The sequence below is a fragment of the Drosophila tropicalis genome, unplaced genomic scaffold (assembly GCF_018151085.1).
Source record: "Drosophila tropicalis isolate 14030-0801.00 unplaced genomic scaffold, ASM1815108v1 contig_1187, whole genome shotgun sequence".
NCBI lineage: Eukaryota > Metazoa > Arthropoda > Insecta > Diptera > Drosophilidae > Drosophila > Drosophila tropicalis.
The window spans coordinates 389,590-409,678 of record NW_027172559.1 but is presented as its reverse complement, the minus strand read 5'-3'; the positions used below and the strand labels follow the sequence as shown (position 1 = coordinate 409,678).

The 20,089-nt window shown below is 35.6% G+C and overlaps 2 protein-coding genes across 2 annotated transcripts in view; both read right to left on the bottom strand.

Annotated features, from left to right (window-relative positions):
* Positions 1 to 1,733: 1,733 nt before the first annotated feature.
* On the bottom strand, positions 1,734 to 4,348 carry Arr1 (arrestin 1). Its single transcript, XM_068289910.1, has 4 exons — positions 4,117 to 4,348; positions 2,316 to 3,123; positions 2,124 to 2,253; positions 1,734 to 2,047 (listed from the first exon to the last, which is right to left on the bottom strand). Exons 1-4 carry the CDS (start codon positions 4,223 to 4,225, stop codon positions 2,000 to 2,002), a joined length of 1,095 nt encoding a protein of 364 aa, XP_068146011.1. The 5' UTR covers positions 4,226 to 4,348; the 3' UTR covers positions 1,734 to 1,999.
* Positions 4,349 to 17,001: 12,653 nt separating this feature from the next.
* Positions 17,002 to 20,089, bottom strand: part of rdo (reduced ocelli) — an 81,018-nt gene continuing 77,930 nt past the window's right edge. Inside the window, exons 13-15 of the mRNA XM_068289042.1 lie at positions 19,581 to 19,743; positions 19,373 to 19,504; positions 17,002 to 18,222 (exon numbers count right to left, since the gene is read on the bottom strand). Of these exons, the coding sequence (XP_068145143.1) occupies positions 17,555 to 18,222; positions 19,373 to 19,504; positions 19,581 to 19,743 (963 nt within the window). The 3' untranslated portion in view covers positions 17,002 to 17,554. The remainder of the gene's footprint in view (positions 18,223 to 19,372; positions 19,505 to 19,580; positions 19,744 to 20,089) is intronic.

Here is a 20,089-nt window from a genome sequence, read left to right as displayed (position 1 = left end):
TATAGGAAGTGAGCCATTTAGTGAAACGGGAAAAATTATTAGTATATGCAATATTTTGCAAATCTAACTTATTTCAATCTTTGGAATTAGCTGCCTCTACCTAAAACAAATAAAAAATCCGCAAACTATCTGCGGATCGCTATTTCGAGGTCTATTCAGTTCTCTAATTAGCAGATTTCTGAATCGATTTTAAGAATTACATTAGTTTATACTAAAAATTACCATAATAAGATGCCGAAGAACATGATGATTAATACTGTTAATTTGTACTAAGAACCATCTTTAAAATTTTAGACAATCAAATTTTACTTAAATTGCTCAAAAAATCTTTTTTTTTTTATATGGTGAAAGTACAATTAGTTCAGTTATTAGAATATACATAGATATTTAATTAAAATTTCCTCAGTTCATCATGAAATACACAATTTAGAATAGAAGAAATGTTTTTCCATATTTGTAGTTTAGAATTTCATTCAACATATTTAAAATCTTGTATATATCTTGGTAAGATTTATCGACCTAAGGCTGATTAAAAATCTTATGAATTAGTAAGATTTATTGACCTCAAACCCATTTTTGATTAATTCATTATATTTTTCCATTATTGTGTCCCATTTTGTTGCACCAAAAATTTCTCGATAAGTGTATTGCTTGGCTACAAACACTTTTTAGTCCCTTCAGTACTTAAGTAATTATTGTATCATGCTTCACTTTATCTTTATAAGTAGTCGAAATTAAATTTAAAACTAGTAGCAAATGTTTTTTTTCACATCTTTCCGATGGCTTTGCATGACTAATCTGTCTAGGTCTAGGTCTGGTTAATCTAAGAGAAATATTATTGCTTGACCTGGTAACGGTTAACTGATTATTTATTGACTAATAATGTTACTTGTTCGTGAACACTCAACTTAGTTTGGGTTATAGCTATTATTAAAGCTTATCTAAAAACTATTTCACATTTATGATTTGTATGCAATTTTTTGTCAAACTTCAATAAAAGTTAGCCAATAAAACCATTTAATTTTAATCTTATCGTTATGGAAATGTTTGGTTAAAGATAATCTGTGAATAAAATTTGCAAAAACAAAAAAACCATAAATAGTTTACCGACGGCTTTCCACAAAAATGTAAATCTCTTTTGAGGCTAATTGAATGGGCCACAAAACCATTTAACAGTTTGTTGGCAGAGAAAGACAAATTACTTTAAATTCGGTTTACTGATGAAGATGTTGTTTTTTGTCTTAAGGATGATTAAAGTTTTCATTTTAAATTTGGAAAACAAAACAATTGACTTTGCCAGCAAGTCGAGTGAAATTTGTTCACTTTATGGTAGATGAATTGCTTCTTGTATATTTGACTTTTCCATGAAATTTATGAAATTTTCATTAGTAAATTTTATGCAAAAGACATTATGTGTCTGGCCCTCGGTTTCTATTTGTATGGGTATGTGTGTGTTTGAAATTCAAACTTCAAACTTTGAATGAAATGTTTCACTTGATTTCCCAAAATGCACTTGAATAAATACATAATCTACTGAACAATGTTTCTCTTGGCTAATATGTGCGGAATTAGATGTATATAATCAAGTGGCAAGTTTGCTTTTGGCCATTACCAAACAGACACACACACACACACAGAGACAGCTGCATATGCCACTGCATCAATTAATAATATCTCTATGTGGTTGTGGGCCAGGTAATAAGCTAATGAGACTTAATCAAATACTCAAATCATTTGATCTTCTCCAGTATTTAATTCCTCTATTTTGTTTGATTTTGTTACACATACACACAATTATACATTTGTAGAGATACATATTTAGATATACACATATATGTGTGTATATATGTATATTATAAGAAAAAGTACGACGACTGCAGTTCAGAACATTTTCAGCAACAAATCAGCTACGTTTGCTTAGGCACACTAAGAAATTGTTTGTTTAGTTGAGGTAAACATTTTATCCATTTATATATTTAGATATATTTTGATTCGCCCTTTAGGCTTCAACAGAGCCCTCAGCTTCCAATTGAGCCTTGCGGCTTGGCTGAGGAAAATAATAAATAATAATTATGTAGAAAGTTTATACCAAGAATTAGTTTATTTAAGCTAAGAAAACTTACCTTCGGATGCATTAGAATGAAAGGCAATTCAGCGCACAGTTCACCGCCCAAGGCACCCAAAAATAGTTTCACCTTAACCGCATAGGACACAATTATGCCAAATGCATCACGAGCATCTTGGCTGGCAATACTAGGTAAGAGGTGAAAAAATGAATTTGTTAGTTCATATGTAGTTTATTTCTTAACACTCACAGTGTAGTTGAGGCCAGTGCCGTGTCCTTGCGTTTGATATCACCCTCTACAGCAATCCCAGCCCGATCACAATTGGCCACCAAAGTTGGCACTAGATACATGACCTTTTGCAAACTTGAACCCGGATTCAAGGGACATCCCTCACTGGTCTCCATGAAGGCAATTGTATTCCGGAATTGTCCATTTTGGAAGAGTACCACGTCGACACCTTGCTGCACCATAGCCTTGACCTTCTTCACAACCTTGTTCGAATTGTTGCGTACACAAATATTGACCGCAATCTTTTCGCCGTGATGATACAGTTGTTTGTCCAGAGTCACTTCCAATTCTAGTTCACCGGGCGACAAAAGGAAATCCTTGCGTACCACAGTGCAGGGCTGAATGCCCTGTTTGGTTGGAGCATACTGCACCTTGCGAATGCCCAAATTGATGGTGCTGCGACGATGCGAACGATCGCAATCACTGTCGCCGGTGAAAATCTTGACAAAGTACTGCACACCGCATGGTTGACTCTCGTCACTGGCCCGTTGTTGCAGCACCACCGATGCTGGGGAACTTGGAGGCATTTGCATTATAAAGGGGAATGCATTTGAGCCGAGTTTCTTGAGTAGACGCTCCTGCATTTTGGTCAACTGCAAATCTTGTTTTTGCTGTGGGCAAACCTGTTGCGAGACCAAGGTTAACTCCTTTTGGAAACGCAGTCCAATCATTTCATCATCCTCGCGTCCATAACGAAAATTGCAGACAAGCTGAACAAAGATTTTACGATTCTGACGCACGTACTCATCATCCAGTACAACGATGCCATCTACAGGAAGATATAGCCAGATACAATATGATTAAGGGTGTAATTAATTGGCTGTGTTACACGTTCATGTCTTCAGTTAGGTCACGTAACTAATAAGAATCTTTTGTTGTTGTTAATGCAACAGACTTCGCATTGCATAAATTACATATCCGAGAATTTAATTAGGAGCCTAGTACAATTAGAGGTCGACTTAGGCATGTAAATGGTTAACCACCCAATGGCAATATGTACGAATACTACATGGCGTGCAAGGATAAGTAGCAGAACTCATCACTTTTTTCAGTTAAGCTCTAATTAACGTTAATATTTCTATTATTACATCATTTTCTAAGGAAGGTTACAGATAGAGATCTACTCTAATAGTTAATTTTTCAAATCCCATTGGAAAACTATAAATAAATACATGGTCAATGCTTCTTATTTAAGGAAATTTTCTATGTTTCCCTATTTATGTCATGTGCTTTTTGAAGCCAAAGGTAATCCCAATTTCCTTTGAATCCGAATTCGCTCATTTTCAAGCAGACTGTTGAAACTAATATTTAAAAAATGACTGAAAAATTCAATCAAAAATCTCAAGATTTCTGTATCGTTATGGTTCGATTACTCTATTAAACTATGAATTTTGACTATTTCAGGACCAAAAGCCAAGACAACTGACAAAGTAGTTAAAAATATGGATCCGTCAGATAAGACGATAAAATTTGTTGTTAAGTTTTGAGTAAAATCAATGAACTATCAACCTAACTACGAGCACTGTCAACTCCTGTCCTTCGGGTTATTGTTAGACGAAAACTACATTCACTACATACTAGCCTGGGATTCAAACACGGATACTCGTTGTTCAGTTGCCTAAATGATTGGCCCACTTAGACAACTGATCTACCGAGGACTGCAATCCTGATATTTAGTTAGATGTATTTTACTTAATATATTACTTCTTGTCTCAGTCGTCTCAATCTCAGTAAACCAATAAGCATCTCCTTATATACCCACCAATTGGTTCTACTTGGGTCACCGAATCCACAAACTCACGCCTATTCATATAGAGCGTGATCATGTTGTTCGGTGAACATTTCTTAAACACTTTAAAGTTGACGACCATTTTGAAGATGATTTAAATTGTCTCTTGATTTCTCGAAAAAATTAACGTTTGATTCGTTTTTGTATGTACCGCGTGTACCGTGTTCCGCGTGTGGCGCGTAGCGTTCTTCGCGTCGATTTTAATTAAGGGCCAACGGCAATCCGCCATTTATACCTGGCATTGTGCAAATTCAATTAGTCCGCTTGGGGTATGTAAACAGTTTTGTCGGAAAGTCTCTTTTAGGGCTTCCTTGCCTCGCCCCATATGTCGAATGGTGTCTTTGATATTGACATTGCTGGTGCTGGCGAGTGAATCAATAGTTGGCCATTAAATAATAAGCGCACTACATGGCGTATTAGCAACGTAAAAATAGCTGACTTTCTAACATTGGTATTTTGTTTCATTTTCTATGTATGTTTTTTCTTGTGTGTTTGTTTCGCTTGTGCGTGGAAAAATTATTACGTTGTGAAATGCTGAGACAGACATATCCATTTACGTAATTCATTGTTAATTTAATTGTTTGACCTTGAGGCATTTTATGCCCGTAAGCTGTGTGTGTGTGTGTGTTTGGGTGTTAAGCAGTGATAAGCGACCTGTTAATATTTTAATGACAGCAATTAAATCTATAAAAATGGCAAACAAATTTTAAATTCCTCGCATGTGTCACATTAGCTTTAGCTCATAAAGTATGCAAAAAAAAAGGAAAGAAAATAAACCCTTTAATTTTAACAAAGGGTCTAACTTCTTTGAGAAACCGAAAAATCCAACTAAGCTAGTTTTTGGGTCAGTTAATTATTATTAAAAAGATTAATCTATAATTGTATATATTTATTGAAATACACAACCTTTTTCGATTATATAAGTTCAATCTACATAAGTTTAATTCAAATTTCTTAGTTTTTTTTTTTTTTGGTTTAGCACTCTAAACCTAATCGAGAAATGACATTTTAATGATTGCAGTGCAATTCCTGTTCAACAGGTGGCTAGTTAAAATTAAAAAACATTTTATTTCAATGGCTATAATTAGAGGCAATAAAATTATGCCATAACTGTCAATGTGGGAGTGAACAGACAGTTTTGTCAGCAATCTAATCAAAATGTTTCGTGATCGAAGCATTTTTTAATCAATAATTATCAATAGTACCCAACAAAAGGCGAAAAAATTGCATTATCAGAGAAATGTTTAAACTTCCAAGTAGACAAATAAAATTTCCATTATTAAGCTAGTTTTTGACCTTTTGTGATGCAACATAGCCAAACCATAAAAATACGATTTATCGTTTCTCTTTCTATGGCAAGACGAACAAAAGCATTGCAGGTTCAGCACTTTGGACAAATAAATGGACCTCTCTTTCAATCGATTTAGAGACGAATGTACTAAGGATAAGGCGAACAAGAGATAGAAAAGTTAATAGAATTTAATTAGAGTTTAAATTCTTGATACAGCATATTACCCCACCTCGATGGGACATGCTCGTATGTCTTTCGCTTCATTTCAAGTTCTTTTCCAAGTGCTGAAATGAAGATGGGCCAACGATGACAACGACCATGTAAGTGCTAAAGTTTTTGTCGCCTCTTCATTATTGTCTTGGTTTTTGTTGGACCCATGGCGACTGCCCGCACCACCCACTAATATGGTAAGCACACACACATACTCGAATACACACATAGACACACCCTCAACTTCAGGGCTCGACCACGACCACACAATAAAGCAGAATATATTTCACACAACTTTGTTCATATTTTTAATGTCAGGAGTATAATAATTATTACGTTCAATGACTTTGTTAAGTAGCCTACTTTATGCTAATGTGATTTTGTTGTACAACTTCAACAAAAAACAACAATGGCACCAGCATCAGCAACAAAAACAACAACAATGACAACTACAACAACAATGTATGTGAGGATTTTTACATAATTGAATGCAAAGTAGAATGTCACCATGAAGTGAATTTAAAAGGCAATCTTAGTTAGAGAAGAAATTATGCAAAAGACTGGAAGGACTACAGAATGTCCTTAATAAATAGAGAGAATCTGTAAAGTTTGATATGAAAAATACTGTAAATATATCCATATGTGTATTTGGCTTTATTTAATTCCCATCCCTGACTAAACTTGCCCTCCTTCAACAAAGCTCACAAATCCCCAGACTTCATGCAAATATTAATTCTTATTGATTTGTAATTTCCTCTAGGTAACTACTTTAAATAAAAAAGTGGGTCAAGGGGCACTTAGTGGGGATTTGTAAAATATAAAACATTTTTTACGTAAAAATTATTCCAAGTAAATGACACTTATCGTTAATTTCGATGTGTGAATAATTTATCTTTATCGCCTAAGCAAGTTACCTGAAGGAGGTAAGAACTTTGCCTAAAAGTTGAAACATTTCCCTGTAGAAATGGGGATGAATTGACCATTGATTCTTTTGATATAATAATAGAGTTTATTTACAGAATGAAGCCTTAAGGAAAGAATTTTTGAATTAAAAGTAGGGCGAGAATTTCTACAAAAAACATGGAACTTAACTGTATCCAAACAGAGAATTCAGAGTTTTATTTCTTTTATGCTATTAATCTCTTTTAAATTTTTGGTTCATTTAGTATTTATTTTCAGGTTAAGAATTTTGAAAAAAAAATAAACTTGATTTTCATTTCAAATTAAAAAAAAAATCAATCAACTGTGTTCTGTACTGTGTTCTCAACGGTTATTTTTAGTCCTTGATTAGAAATTCTCTAATTAAATAACGACTAATCAATTTTAGATTCTCTGACCCGGACACACACATATACACACTTTCCACACCACACAGTTGTGTGTACACAGAGTACACAAGGATGCAAATTTGCCAGCAATCAATGCATGACCAATGGGTGTCACGCCTCTTCACTCCTGACTCCTTTTTGAGCCTCTTGGCTCTTTTTCGAAGGCGTCGCCATGGCCATCGTTCCATCGGCAGCAAAAACGATTGACGTAAACAACAACAAGAAGCTACTCAAGTTACCTTCTGTGACGTTGTCCCGTTAGCAGCACCTTGCAATGCACACACATACACAAACATACAAATATACATATATATGTACATATGCACATACATATGTAAGCAAATATATGTATGTATATTGAGAGATTTGTTCACCCACGATTAGTTGACGTTGGCGTACACACAGAATTTCCGCGCCATTTGCTGTCACTTCGCCAGTTTGCACATCGTCGTCGTCGTCGTTCTCGCTGTCGTTTTCGTCGTCGTCGTCGTCGTCATCGGCAACGGCAACGTCGCGACGTTGTTGCTGTTGTCGTCGGCGTCATTCCACATTTTTTCCTTCTGTGTGTCTCAGAGCTCTCTTACTGCCAAGTTCACTCATGCATCACGTTAGCAGCTTTTTTTCTTCCTATATTTCTATGGATGGAGTGAGATGTCCTTCCTTTGGTCTAATGGTAACGGGAAATGGCAGGCAGGCACCCAGTCAGCCTGTCAGCCAGCGAGCGGTAACATTGATTGTCGTTTTCTTGTTGAGAAGGTTTTTGGCGTCATTGACAATATTTTTCTTTCTTTTATTTTTATACCCTGTAACCTACATTCAAAAAGAAAGAATATACAAATAGCATAAACTAAGAAACGCAAGAGAAACACTTTTACATATATTAGTCATAGATACTAATTGTAAGTATGAAAGCCTCGTGATAAACTAAGATGTTAAGCAATACTATAATTAGTGTAGAAAAATGTTCCTGTCGTTGGACTTTGCACAGCTCTACTAACTAACGCTTTATTAAAAAAAAATCGAAAACCAAAAGAAAACAAATTGATCCATTTGAATATGACATAATCCTTAGTTATGTTAGTCAGTTTTAATTTTCTACATCTCTATAATAAATGGAAAACTTCTGTAGGGTATTAAAAAATCGAGAAGCCTTTATCTTTTAGTATTCCTTTGGATTGCTCTTCTTGTTAAGGCAGAAAAATTAATTTTCTTTTTGAATTTTGAGATAATGCATTGCAATTTTCCATGTTGTTGAGTCATGATTGCAGGGGAAATGAATTAGAAATTTTAATCGTCCATATCAAAGGTAAGTCTCAATTGCACTAAATTCGAGTCCCAGGTACCAGAATTCTATGAAACAGGCCAAAATAGGCTAATTGGCCAATTGCAAGATGTTGTTTAACTCGAGTCTGACTGCTGACTAAACCAGTTGCTGTGTCTTTTGAGCAACTGTTTAACACTTAGCAGCATTCCTCAACTTTAAAGGATAAATTGAAAAATGTTTCAGGACGTGCTCCTGCCGGCATCTGTCTCTGTATTTGGCATGAAAGAATAACGTAATAGCAGGCTAATTTCCCATGTGCACGCTGGCCTTGTTAAATTGATGTATTGCCCAGGTAAAAATGAAAGAGCCTCAGCCAAAACCGATCCAAGCGTAAAGCAAACAAAAACCCCTACCAACAAAATCGGGGGGCAAAAACAAAAAAAAAAAAAAAAAAAAAGGAAAAAAAAAACCGAAAGTGGCAAGCCATGTTGCCTGGGAGTCAACGTGAAGGTAGCATAACTGAAAATATTGTGAAAATGGCTTTTGCCTAGCCTCGACAACAATGCACTTGCACTTGCCACCGCCATCCCGAACATTGCCACATACCCCAAACTGGTTTTGCTGGTATTTTGCGGTGAGTTTTTGACACAAATTTTGTCGATGACATGTTCAATACACTAAAGCTGCGTGCTTAAGTTCGTTCATCCGTATTGTTATACTACCTAGGACATGGGGCTCTTCCATTTACCAATATTTGCAGGCATCGAACGTGTTTAGGTTCTTGCCCTCTGGCCCTTTACTATCTGACTACCTCGCTCTTTTTATCTCTCTTGATTTCAATCTAACTCCACAATTTCATTGCTTTGTTAAAGCCTTTTAAAATTTAAAAAACAAAAAATTCTACTTTACTTTGCTGTCAGCGGGTGGCAAATAAATTTGACAGTATTTCCCTATTTGACTTTTCCATTTTTTTTTGTTTCATTTTTTTTGTTTGCATATTTATCCTATTAACACATTTAATGGAGAGTCACACACACGCCCAACTTTTGTCTCAACATAAATCTCCGCAGGGTTTCTTTAAGCTGTATAGTAGGTTTTATTTCACTTACCGTGATAAGGGTATACTGAATAAGCTGTTAACTGGGAGTAATCGCTGAGTATAATGAATAATAAGGTGTATAATTTTCGGCTAGAATAAAAACGTTACACTGCTTTTCCTTTTTGATGTATACATTCCCATTTGGTTTATTAATGTCTCTTGTGCTGGTTACAAAGTTGAAGACTCTACTTTATCGAAATTGGCCAAGTAATAAACGTGTTGGAAATTATTGAAACTTTTTTTCTTAACCGAAAACCACACAAAAACTTGAAACGAGATGAATTGATTTTGTTTTTGTGGCAGATAAAACTTTATTACTGCCCCCAAAGGAATAGTTTGTTTGCAGGTGGAGATGCGATATTGAAAATTGTTATTCTCTTAATGCCAAAGAAAACATAATTTTTGTACAAATTGTCGATATAAATAAATTACTTAAATAGTTATGTTTAAGGCTAAAGTTACAAATTTCATAGCATACTTTTAAGCTTAAGAACTGCATTCGATTCTAGCAGTCTGGTAGAGTTAAACTTGTTTTTAATACTGATTACGTTTTCCCTGACACGACTGTTTGTGGTGCTTTATGACTTTGCAGCTGGCCTTGACCTTGTGCTCGACTATGACGTAACGTCTCGATATACGTCTGTCTCTCCTCATCTCTCGTCTGTTCGTTATCGCTGGCGATAAGATGAATGTGTAATGCTATACTTATAATTCAAAGAGGACTATTTATAATTTTAGTATTAACTAGAGTAAAATAAAATGATTCATTCATGAATTATTCGAGTTCCTATGAATTCACATAATATATATTAAATTTTAAATAAAGAGCAGTTGATTATCTTTTTTTATTGAAGTCTCGTAAAATCAATTTAGAATAAATTATATCAATACTTTTATTGATCGTTTAAATTCTACCATTAAAGTCCTTGTAATGGGATTGAATGAATTTCATAGTTGATTCATAGAATAAGTTTGTGGCGACAACATCCGGTATGCAATTAGTAATGTGTTCCCCTGCGTCTTTTGCTTTGCTGACAATTCCCATAAGACACATGGCACTCCCATAATTTTCATTGCAACCAACTACAAGAGGGCTGCCGCTATCCCCATTACACAGCTTAGAACCGAATGCTAATGATATATTAAAGTGATCGCTGTGATTTGTAATCTCAGTTACTTTAAAGGGCATGATTCGGAGGTTTTGAGTATTAGTTGACCATGCATTCACATTTCCTTCGGTACTATTTGAAACAGTACGATTCATGTTGGTCCAAGGTAGACAAATGATTCCTTGACCTATGGGATCTTTCACTCTGTGCTTCATCTGCAAAATGGCAATGTCGTTCGATAAATTGTTAAACTTATCAAACTCCCTGGAATTAGGGTATAAAAAAGTGACTTTCATTTCAAATAAAATGATAATATTTTGAAAACTTACGGATGTAGCCAATATCGCTGTACTTCCTGAAGTTGATGTAGATTAGATATGCTATCAGTATTAACTTGTAGGTAACCAATTAAAAGCATATTTTCATCAATTTGTTTATCGTCGATAAAAAGGCAATGTGCAGCAGTTAATACCAAGTCAAGTCGAATCATAATTCCAGAACATTCTTTTTTTATATTTGTCAATACCTTACCTAAAGTTCGATTTAACTTCATAAAAATGGCAACTGTTGATGAGGCTTTAGCTGTGTCTAGCTGAATATTTGCCTGTTTAAAAATGAGAGTGTGTGGATATGTTTTTTGGCAATCTTGGGAACAATATTTCCCTTGTGTGGTATACAATTCTTGTAATCCATCCCATGATCCATCTTTTAAACATGTCACAGAGGATTGTTCTTCATTACTAAGAAAACCAATGGCACAGGAAAAAATTGCTATTGTTCCTGGTAAATTCTTTGCATTTTCCTGGCAGTTAACGGTAATGCTATCTAAAATGCATTTTGGTTCCATGGCGTATAGTTTATTTAGTTCGCTTGCATTGCAAAGTTCTGACAAAAAAAAAAAAAAAAAAAAAGTTTACAAAATTTAAACAAGGTTGCATGTGTGTGTATGTATATGCTCACTTACTAATGCATTGCGGCTGATTGCCTTCCAATTCCAGCCACTTTGTTCCAGAGCATGTCAAGTCAATACTAGAAGTAACTATGCTCCCCATTATCAAGTAGTGTTCGTTTATGCATTCTATTGTAACAAAACTATCATCGATCGTGGGGGAGATACCTTCTCCAGCCGATAATATTTGCAAATTCTTATCTCGGTTTTTGTAAATTTTCATTGTATTTTCATCATAATAGTCTAAGGAACAGGTATCAATGGAAAACTCTATAGTACGTCCGGGTTCGTTAATGATGACACCTGCCAAACAAGTTCCAGTTGGACAATCTACGAACACTCCACTTCCTGTTGCGGCACTCACGCTTGATGTGCTGTTATTACGCCAGAGAATAAATTGTAAAATGCTTGTGGCAGTTACGCGAATCTCTGGCAACCCATAAGTAACAAGTTTCTCATAAATTTGAGCCCTCTTGAAAGTCCGAATAACATATGGTTTGGGTATATACACATCTAAAGCAGTTTCCAACTTCAAAGCGACGCAGTTGTTTAAGCTATCAGAAAAATTGATCAGAAATCGCAAATTCTTAAGACAGTTTACGTTTTTTGAATCAAAATATACTTAGATTACGTACACGAATTGATTTGTTTGATGCACACTGTGAAATTTCCGACTATAAATAAATAAATTCATTTGTTGTGAGTTTTCGCCAACTTTGGATTTGGCTTTTTTAAGACATTGGTTGGCGGTAAGAATCAATTTTGGTTGGATCACAGTTCCCACACCAATTTCTTCGAAGCATTGTGGAACCAAACAATTACTCGTTTTGATATATAAAGGAACAACAAACGATGTATCTAAAGACAACACTGATTTATTTACTATTAATGCTAAGATTAGACTTAACAGACACCAAATTATTTGCGATGACATTTTTATATTGTATTTCCTCCCATGGCGTTTAAATTAAACTGAACCAATGACTAGGGCTTCAGCTTGCTCGCTCCATAGAAAAAAAAATCTGCGCTTATCTTATTTTGTTTGGTACATTGACCTCAGATTAAATTCGCTTATTTGAAAGTGTAATCAAAATACAGTAGAGACTGCTTCTAATAATCTGAAATTCACATTCCGAATTAAGCGTTTTAAGTTGTACCATCGTATAATATTTATATTTATAATAAAAATGTTCTGATTGATTCAGATGCTATGAATTAACTTTGAGACTTTTTAGACCGTTAATCGATGTGGACTTTAATTCTTCTATACCATGGATCCGTTCAAAATATTCAAAAGTGTACAGACTTTGGCGTGGTTCAGTGTTTGGTTGATTTCTGGTTTCCCTTCATTTATGACCCGAAGGGAGCTGACACAATTTGAAAGAATGGACATATGTGTGTAAGTCGTGTATGCTGAGATTTCTGTATTCCTTTTTTTTCGTTGATTCTTCTTGTCATAGTTCCACCACCGCAACATTGAATTTTTTTCCCCTTATCCATTTTTTTTGTTTTGTATTCGAGTTTATAGCTTTGGGCCCTGCATAAAGAATCCTGTTCAGACACATTCAAAGACTGTCACACGAAATGTCGAACTGAAATGTATGAAAAAAATCTCTTCTTATTCAAGTTTTCGTTTAGTTTTCTCTCCATGGAGAAATTCCTAATTGTTGACAGGCTTTCTCTATGCCCTTTTTGTTTTTGTAAGTTTTCCAAATACTCTGGAAAAGCAATTAGAAGCTAAAGATTTTACCCTCCCGCTGTTAAGACGAAAAAACGATTTGTCATTGGCTAAGCAATGTTTAAGGGTTAATAGTTTTTGGTAAGTACTTAGCAAGCACATTGATTGGACAAAGCTGTCAGCTGTAAAGGAAACAAATGTTAGGGGGTGAAACGAGTAGAAAAAATCCTACATTAAGTTTATAAATTTCTCCAGCTATTCAGTCATGTTGATTTCTTTCTTCCTTATATTAGGAACATATAGAGTACAACAAATTATTGTACATTGTGCAAGAAACAAATAAATAAAACATTGGGCAATATCGTCAATTAGTTGGCATACATTCTTGTGCGTTATCGAATTGAAACTGGGCATTATTTTGGCCTTGCATTTCCCTACCACCGTTTTTAGTAATTATTTTGATCACGGGTGTAGCTAATTAAGTTGCAGATTTCTTGGACGAAAACTCTATTTAAACAACTATTTGGAAAATGCAAAATTAAAGTAATTTTGTATCTAACAACGTTTATTGTGATGTCCTTATCACCTAAATAGATTCCCGACAAGTTTAAGGTTCTTAAAAATACAGATTTTACTTTTTGGAGTTAACTCAAATTAAAATTCAATTGGGATTCCACATGAGCAAAAGCACAAAAATGTTTGACTAATTGGTAATGTTTTAATTAAAAAATGCATTAAATAATTTGTATAAAAATGCAAGTTAACTTACAGAAATGTAGGAAAAGGTAAATATTTTATCATGTAATTTTTAAAAATCGTTTTCCTCTCATCAAACTAATTTAGTTTCTCCTAAGTAAACTAAATAAAAGCTTTACACACAATGAGCTGCTCTTCTATAAAGTAGTTCACATGCCTAACCTAGCAGAAAAGCTAAATGCATTTAATTAAATTTCCACAACATTTTCATCCATGTATACATACATACATATATGTACATAGGTATAGGATAAAACAAGAAGAGCTCCTGCAGATGGTGCTGCTGCACCTACTCCTGCTGCACTGCAGCATACTTGAGTAAGCTGGCTGATTAAATTTACACATTGAACCGCAACTGTTGCTCCCTATCCAAAAAGGAAAAAAGTATGTGTATCAGAAAAATGGGATAAAAAAGAGGGAGTAAAGTAAACCTAATAAAAAGCACAGTTGGCTGCTTGAAGAAACGAAAATTTTTACAACCCAGACAAAAAGTTGAAGTTGAGGAGCATTAAAATGGAAAATCAATTGATGGCCAAGCTGATGGGGGCTTTGCACATATTGTGCAGCTCCTTCTACTTTTACGTCGTCAATTGCTTGTAAGTGAATGTAGTAAAAAAATATTTTACAACTCTCAAATCCCTAGAACACGCTGCGTATGAGCAATTTCATGTCAGCCAGCAAGTGAATTAAGCTAAGAAGATATATTGGGAAAGCAAAGCAAAAGAAAGATAGATAAAAACGATAGGTGGGCGAATGGGGACATGCAATGCCAATTTAGTAGAGTTTTTCTCTACAACCATTGCTCACTTCAAATGTTAATCAATGCTGGACAGGCTCATCCCTGGGCCCACTTGGCATGTGTCAAGTGTAGCCAATATTGATGTGTGCAATCTCAAGAGCGAACTTCCAACCGCATTGCTCAATTTGCATGCACTTGGATTGTATGGCCAAGAGGGCGACCACTTGCGTTCCACTTCACTCCATGCCACGCCCCAAGCCCCACGCTCCCCACCCATTCCTCTCATCCTGCCCTCCTTGCTGCTACTGCAATTTGAAATGCATTTTCAATGCAACAACAAAACACTGTACACGCCATTGCCATAGAAAAGTCTCTTTCCTCCAATGTTCATGCATAAATTCAAATGCGTTTTGCCCATTCCCTTAACTCAAAAGACCAAGCAACTTGACTTGGCAGCCATCTAAGGCAGCTGGTCTTGGTCTTGGACCATGGCATACTACGTTTGAATATATGGAAATTGTCTATCAATTTTAAGGACATGCCTGCCCATTTTTCAATGTTGATGAAGACCGGATAAAACGATTATTTTCCAAATTTACAATGCTTGTTTTCTCTTGTTTACATATATTTGGTCACAATGTTGCTGAAAAACAAAAGATATTAATATTAAGATTTGCAAAATACATATTTGCCATATACACATTCATTATGAGACATACTTATTCATATATAAAGGCTTAAAGAGACATGCCAAAATTGCTTTAATAAATGTAAACCCAAAGATGAGTCCAATCTGGAAATACGAGATTTTACCTCTGAAATTGATCAGTTTCGTTTATTAAATACCGCATTTCCATCACAGAATTGATAAGCTAGATCCCATTCATCTTTAAGGTGAGCTTAAATAGCATCTTTGCCATCTCTCAACAGGCTTTAAAACACAGTCAGCCATTAAATACTCTCTCAACCGTATCACTTTTGGTATTCTCACCACTTCACTATGTTACATTTGTACGACAATCTAAATCAAAGTCCAGAAGCAGCTTGAATTCAGTCACAAACGAAAATCAGTAACAATAGCAATCCAAATCCGTAATCCGTAACCAAAAAAACCGCCACGGAAAACGGAAACGGAAGCAATTTTCATTTGCGTTGAGTTAAAATGGTTGGTCGCTGCTAAGCAAAAGGAGCAGTAGAGCACACTTTTGGGTTACATAATGTGTGAATGGCATATGTATGGAAGGATCGCTAGACGGGGTGGTGTGGTTGGGCTAGGAAAAGGGAAGTCAGGCAGCACATGCTTAGCGACATGTTACAAACATAATTTCAAAATACCACACAATGGTAGACAAGGGCAGTAGGGAAGTGGCACTTGGAGAAACAGAAGCACAACGACATGCAACCAGAAGAAGAACCACAAATGATGCAACTGAGTGTGGTAAATGAAATGGGTATGAGAATGAATGAATTTTTTATTCAATACCCATATGGTCTCTTTTGTACTTACTTGTGTGGTCATCTTTAATTTCCAACCAACGAGGTGTGGTTAATGAATAAAAAAATATTATTTAAAATTACAAAAAGTTTAATTAAGGCGTTAAAGCTTTTCTAAAGTTTTAATTATCCTCTGGATCCATTTGTCTGTGGCTTCGACATCCTTATATCTGATTAGAGTCCTTAGTTCAAGGAAAACTTTAAACTTTTAATTGCTGGTTAGCTACACTTGATTTCTATCAAATTAGTTTGATGAATTCTATATTTGTTTAAGATTATAATTGATTACTGAGCCCTTATTTATTAGTTTACGCTCACGCTTTGTGTAGTAGGAACGACTTAAAGATATAGTCAATGTCTTCTGGTTAACCTTAAGTTGCTTTACTTACCAAGCACATCTCGTATAGATGCTTTTAAATAATTGAGCTCTCCAAATTGTTGCAATTTGCTTTTAACAGTCACACTTTATTATGGTTTATTTGAGCTTATACTTGTATTGTTGTATATATGTATATATACTATTCTGTTAAATTAAAAAATAAAAATCGTTTGGGCTGCTAAGTTGGGTGTATTTTGGTTTTTGAATTGATTGTTTGAATTTGAAACTTAAATTTGTGTTATAATTAATTTTGATTTTTGTAATATGACCTTATTTTATGTATTCTGCATATAAGTTTCACTTAATTCCTAGATTTTATGTGTGTCCTTTTATGATAATCTAAGCCTCTAACTAAGTGCTAAGAGCGGCTGCTCAATTTTGAATCGCATTGGCCAAAAATATACAAAGATTCCTTATGTTTTGTTTGTTTTGTCATTCTGCTTTTTTAGATTATATTATTTACATACATTTGATGAAGTTTTCTTCTCTTTGTTTATCACATTTAAAATGTGTATTTTTCTTAAAATATATATATATATATATTTTTTTTTAACATCTTAAGTTGGTAATCATTTTTTTTTGTTCCTTTTTTTGTATGTGTCTTTTTTGTTTATTAATTTATATACAAAAAAAAAAAAATTAAAGGTAAAAACGAATAAAATTGGTTTGTAAAAAATGGCAGTTTCAATTGGATGACCAAAATTGTTTGATAGTTGAAGGGAAATGTTACTAAAATTCTAAAGGAAATTATTAATAGTTTCCCTTAGGTAGTTTAACTAACGAAATTCTTGATTCATTTCCATGATTAATGAACTTAATTACATACAAACTCAAGTCCTAATTACTGCACTTCAATTTGAACCCAGAAAACTAGGCTACCGCATTGTGATTAATTACACCTTCCCCAGCTCCAACCAATTCAGAATCCAGTCTCCAGTCTGTCCGGGACTCAACAGCTGCAACTCTCCTGCGGCTTATGTCGGTGTCGTACTTACTGTTTGCTTGGCAAACTTACCCACCGAAGCAGCTGATGTTGCTGATGCAGCTACTGCAGTCACTGAGGCCGAAACTGAGGCTGCTGAGCTCGCTCCTGCTGTTCCCGTTAAGCCCTTGGGTCAGTTAACGCTGACCAATGGCTCCAGAGTGCTACTCAGATGCACTAGCTGCTGTTGCACCTCGCGCAAACTGGCCAGACTGCCATCCATCTGATGGGTAGACAGAGACGACGATGTTCCCGGTGGTGGCGGCGGTGGTGGCAATACCACAACCACAGCCTCAGCCGGTGATGGTGCTCCGGGTGGTATGACAGTTGCTGCTGCAGCCGCAGCAGCCAAAGTTGTTGCTGTCCCAGTTAGACCATTGCTAGGCGAAACGCTGTACATAAGACTTCCCATGCTGGGGTGCAGTAACTGTTGCTGGTGTTGAAGATGATGATGAACGCCAGCCGGAGGCGGTGGAGCTGGCGGCAAGACCAATTCGTCAATGGTGCAAACACGATCATCTATGGGAAATGTAAAGTTGATTTCCTTGCCGGCATCTTCACTTTTGGCCACCTGAACTGGCTGAGCACCTACATTAGATGGACTGAGACTCAAGCTGTGGCCATTTGATGTGCCATTTGCTGCCTCATTTCCACCCGGAAGTACTGCTCCAGTTGCAGTTCCACTTCCATTTGTGGGCGTTGTGGCCAATGTCAGTGTGGTTGTAGTTGTTTGTGAGTTGCCATTCCCCAGAGTCGTAATTGTGGCTGCCTCTAAGTTCTTTTCCAAACATTTGCTATCGCCTTGAAAACGAAATGGATTGAAAGACAGCAAAATATATATGTATGTATATTATAGAGGTGAGCTATTTCCAAGCTACATATGTATATATCATTGTATATAAGAGTTAAGATAATTTGTGTAAAATTTCAGTGATATTAGCTTGATTTTCATTGACAAAAATATTGATCCTTTTACGGCTTTTTTTCTGCTGTCTGTTTCACTTCTCTTTAAAACTGGGTTCGATTTTTCAAGTAAACTGTTGCTCCAATTTTTTTTTCACTGCAAATCGATGCAGTTTTTGTTTTTGCTCGCTCACATTGTCCTTCGGTGAGAAGTATTTTTCACTTTCGTTTTGCGGCAGCAGGAATTGAAATTTCTGGGAGACAAAAAACTTTTGTCCCCCCTGACTAACCCTATACCAGCATTTTGTTCAGACTTTATGCTTACAAAAAAGAGAGAAAGAGAGAGAGTGGGGAGAATGACATTGAAAGGGTATTTGTTCTTTCGTACATGTTGCCGGGAGAGACATCCGCTAGATTGTTTTAGCCTGCCAAGGACATTTTTTTTTATTGTTTTGCGAAACAGACAAAAAAGAAGAGAACAAATTTAGGCACAATTGCGCAAATTCAGAAGTTTGCGTTTTGTTTTGTTAGCTGCTGGTTTCCCTTGAGTGCTTTCTGTTGAATGACATGGCTCAGTGTAGGCCCCAGGGCCAATTGTGTGAAGTAACCAAGTTAGTCTGTCAGGTGTACCCCACAAGCAGTATGTATGTATGTACCATAGATACCTATGCCATTTCTCATGGGGGCACATCAAGTTTGGTTTGGTCAGTGTGAACTTTTATTTATTCCACCATTAAGTTTGAGGGAGCATAATGAAGCACGTACTTGTAATTAATTAAGTGTGCCAGAGTACATTTCTTTTTAATTTCTGTAGAAAACTGAAAGAAAATGTCTTTAGGGGGCGAATAGTCAGTTTTTCATTTCAGCGCCTTCAACTTTGGAAAAATGCCAAAAAAGAAGGAACGAAATTACTACAAGTAAAGACGAAGGATTAGGCTAGATATATTTCTTTCTTCAGACGTTTACCTTTTTCGTCTTGGTTTCTTTGCTCGTTTGTTTCTTATTTTTTTGCTGGCGGGGGGAAATTGAATAAACGGAATTTACTTACTGCCACTTAAATGATCTTCTCTGGTATAATAACGAGCACGATTTTTTGAGAAGCAAGCCACCAGCGACAGGATAATGACAGCAATTAGTACAAAGATGATGCCACCCAAAATGGCCAGAGTATTAAGACCACCTACGAGCAATAAAAGAGAGCAAGACGGGCTTATGAAAACGAAATTTCATTACACTTTCGCCCAAGGACTTCTTACCATGTTCAAGAAAGTTATATGAAGTGCTTGCAGCATTCTGCTCCTCATCATTGATATAATCCAGACACGAGTGTAGGCCTCCAATATCCAAATTATTTATTTCAGCACCTCTTAAACTATTGGGTAGAAAGCAAATTGGATACGTATCCCATTTCCATTGCAGCTGCAGCCATCAAGCCAAAGCAAAGAGAATGAAAGAAAAAATAACAATTGGAAATGGTGAAAAATATATTTCATTTTCGTTTTCTGTTTTTTATTTCATTTCAGTTGGAATCATCAATCAGAGCAAGGTTCGAGCAAAAAAACAAACTAATTGAATTTTTCTTGGGTTTCAGTTATAGCCCTTTAAAAAGGGCTACATTCACTTTAACAGAAAGCATGTCGAGTGAAAGTGTATGTTCCATACACTTCTGTTTGGTTTCTTTTTATCACCTTGATTAGTTATATTAAATTGGAATGACATTATTTTGTTTACGCTGTTTTTAAGGGCATAGAATTCTCGGCGTGAC

What these genes read in the sequence shown, in the direction of transcription:
- Arr1 (XM_068289910.1), bottom strand. Translation starts at nt 4,225, where the DNA reads ATGGTCGTCAACTTTAAAGTGTTTAAGAAATGTTCACCGAACAACATG. An exon ending in GCACTGGCCTCAACTACACT is followed by an intron (nt 2,254 to 2,315) that starts GTGAGTGTTAAG and finishes CCTCTTACCTAG; the next exon opens with TATTGCCAGCCAAGATGCTC. An exon ending in TCATTCTAATGCATCCGAAG is followed by an intron (nt 2,048 to 2,123) that starts GTAAGTTTTCTT and finishes TATTTTCCTCAG; the next exon opens with CCAAGCCGCAAGGCTCAATT.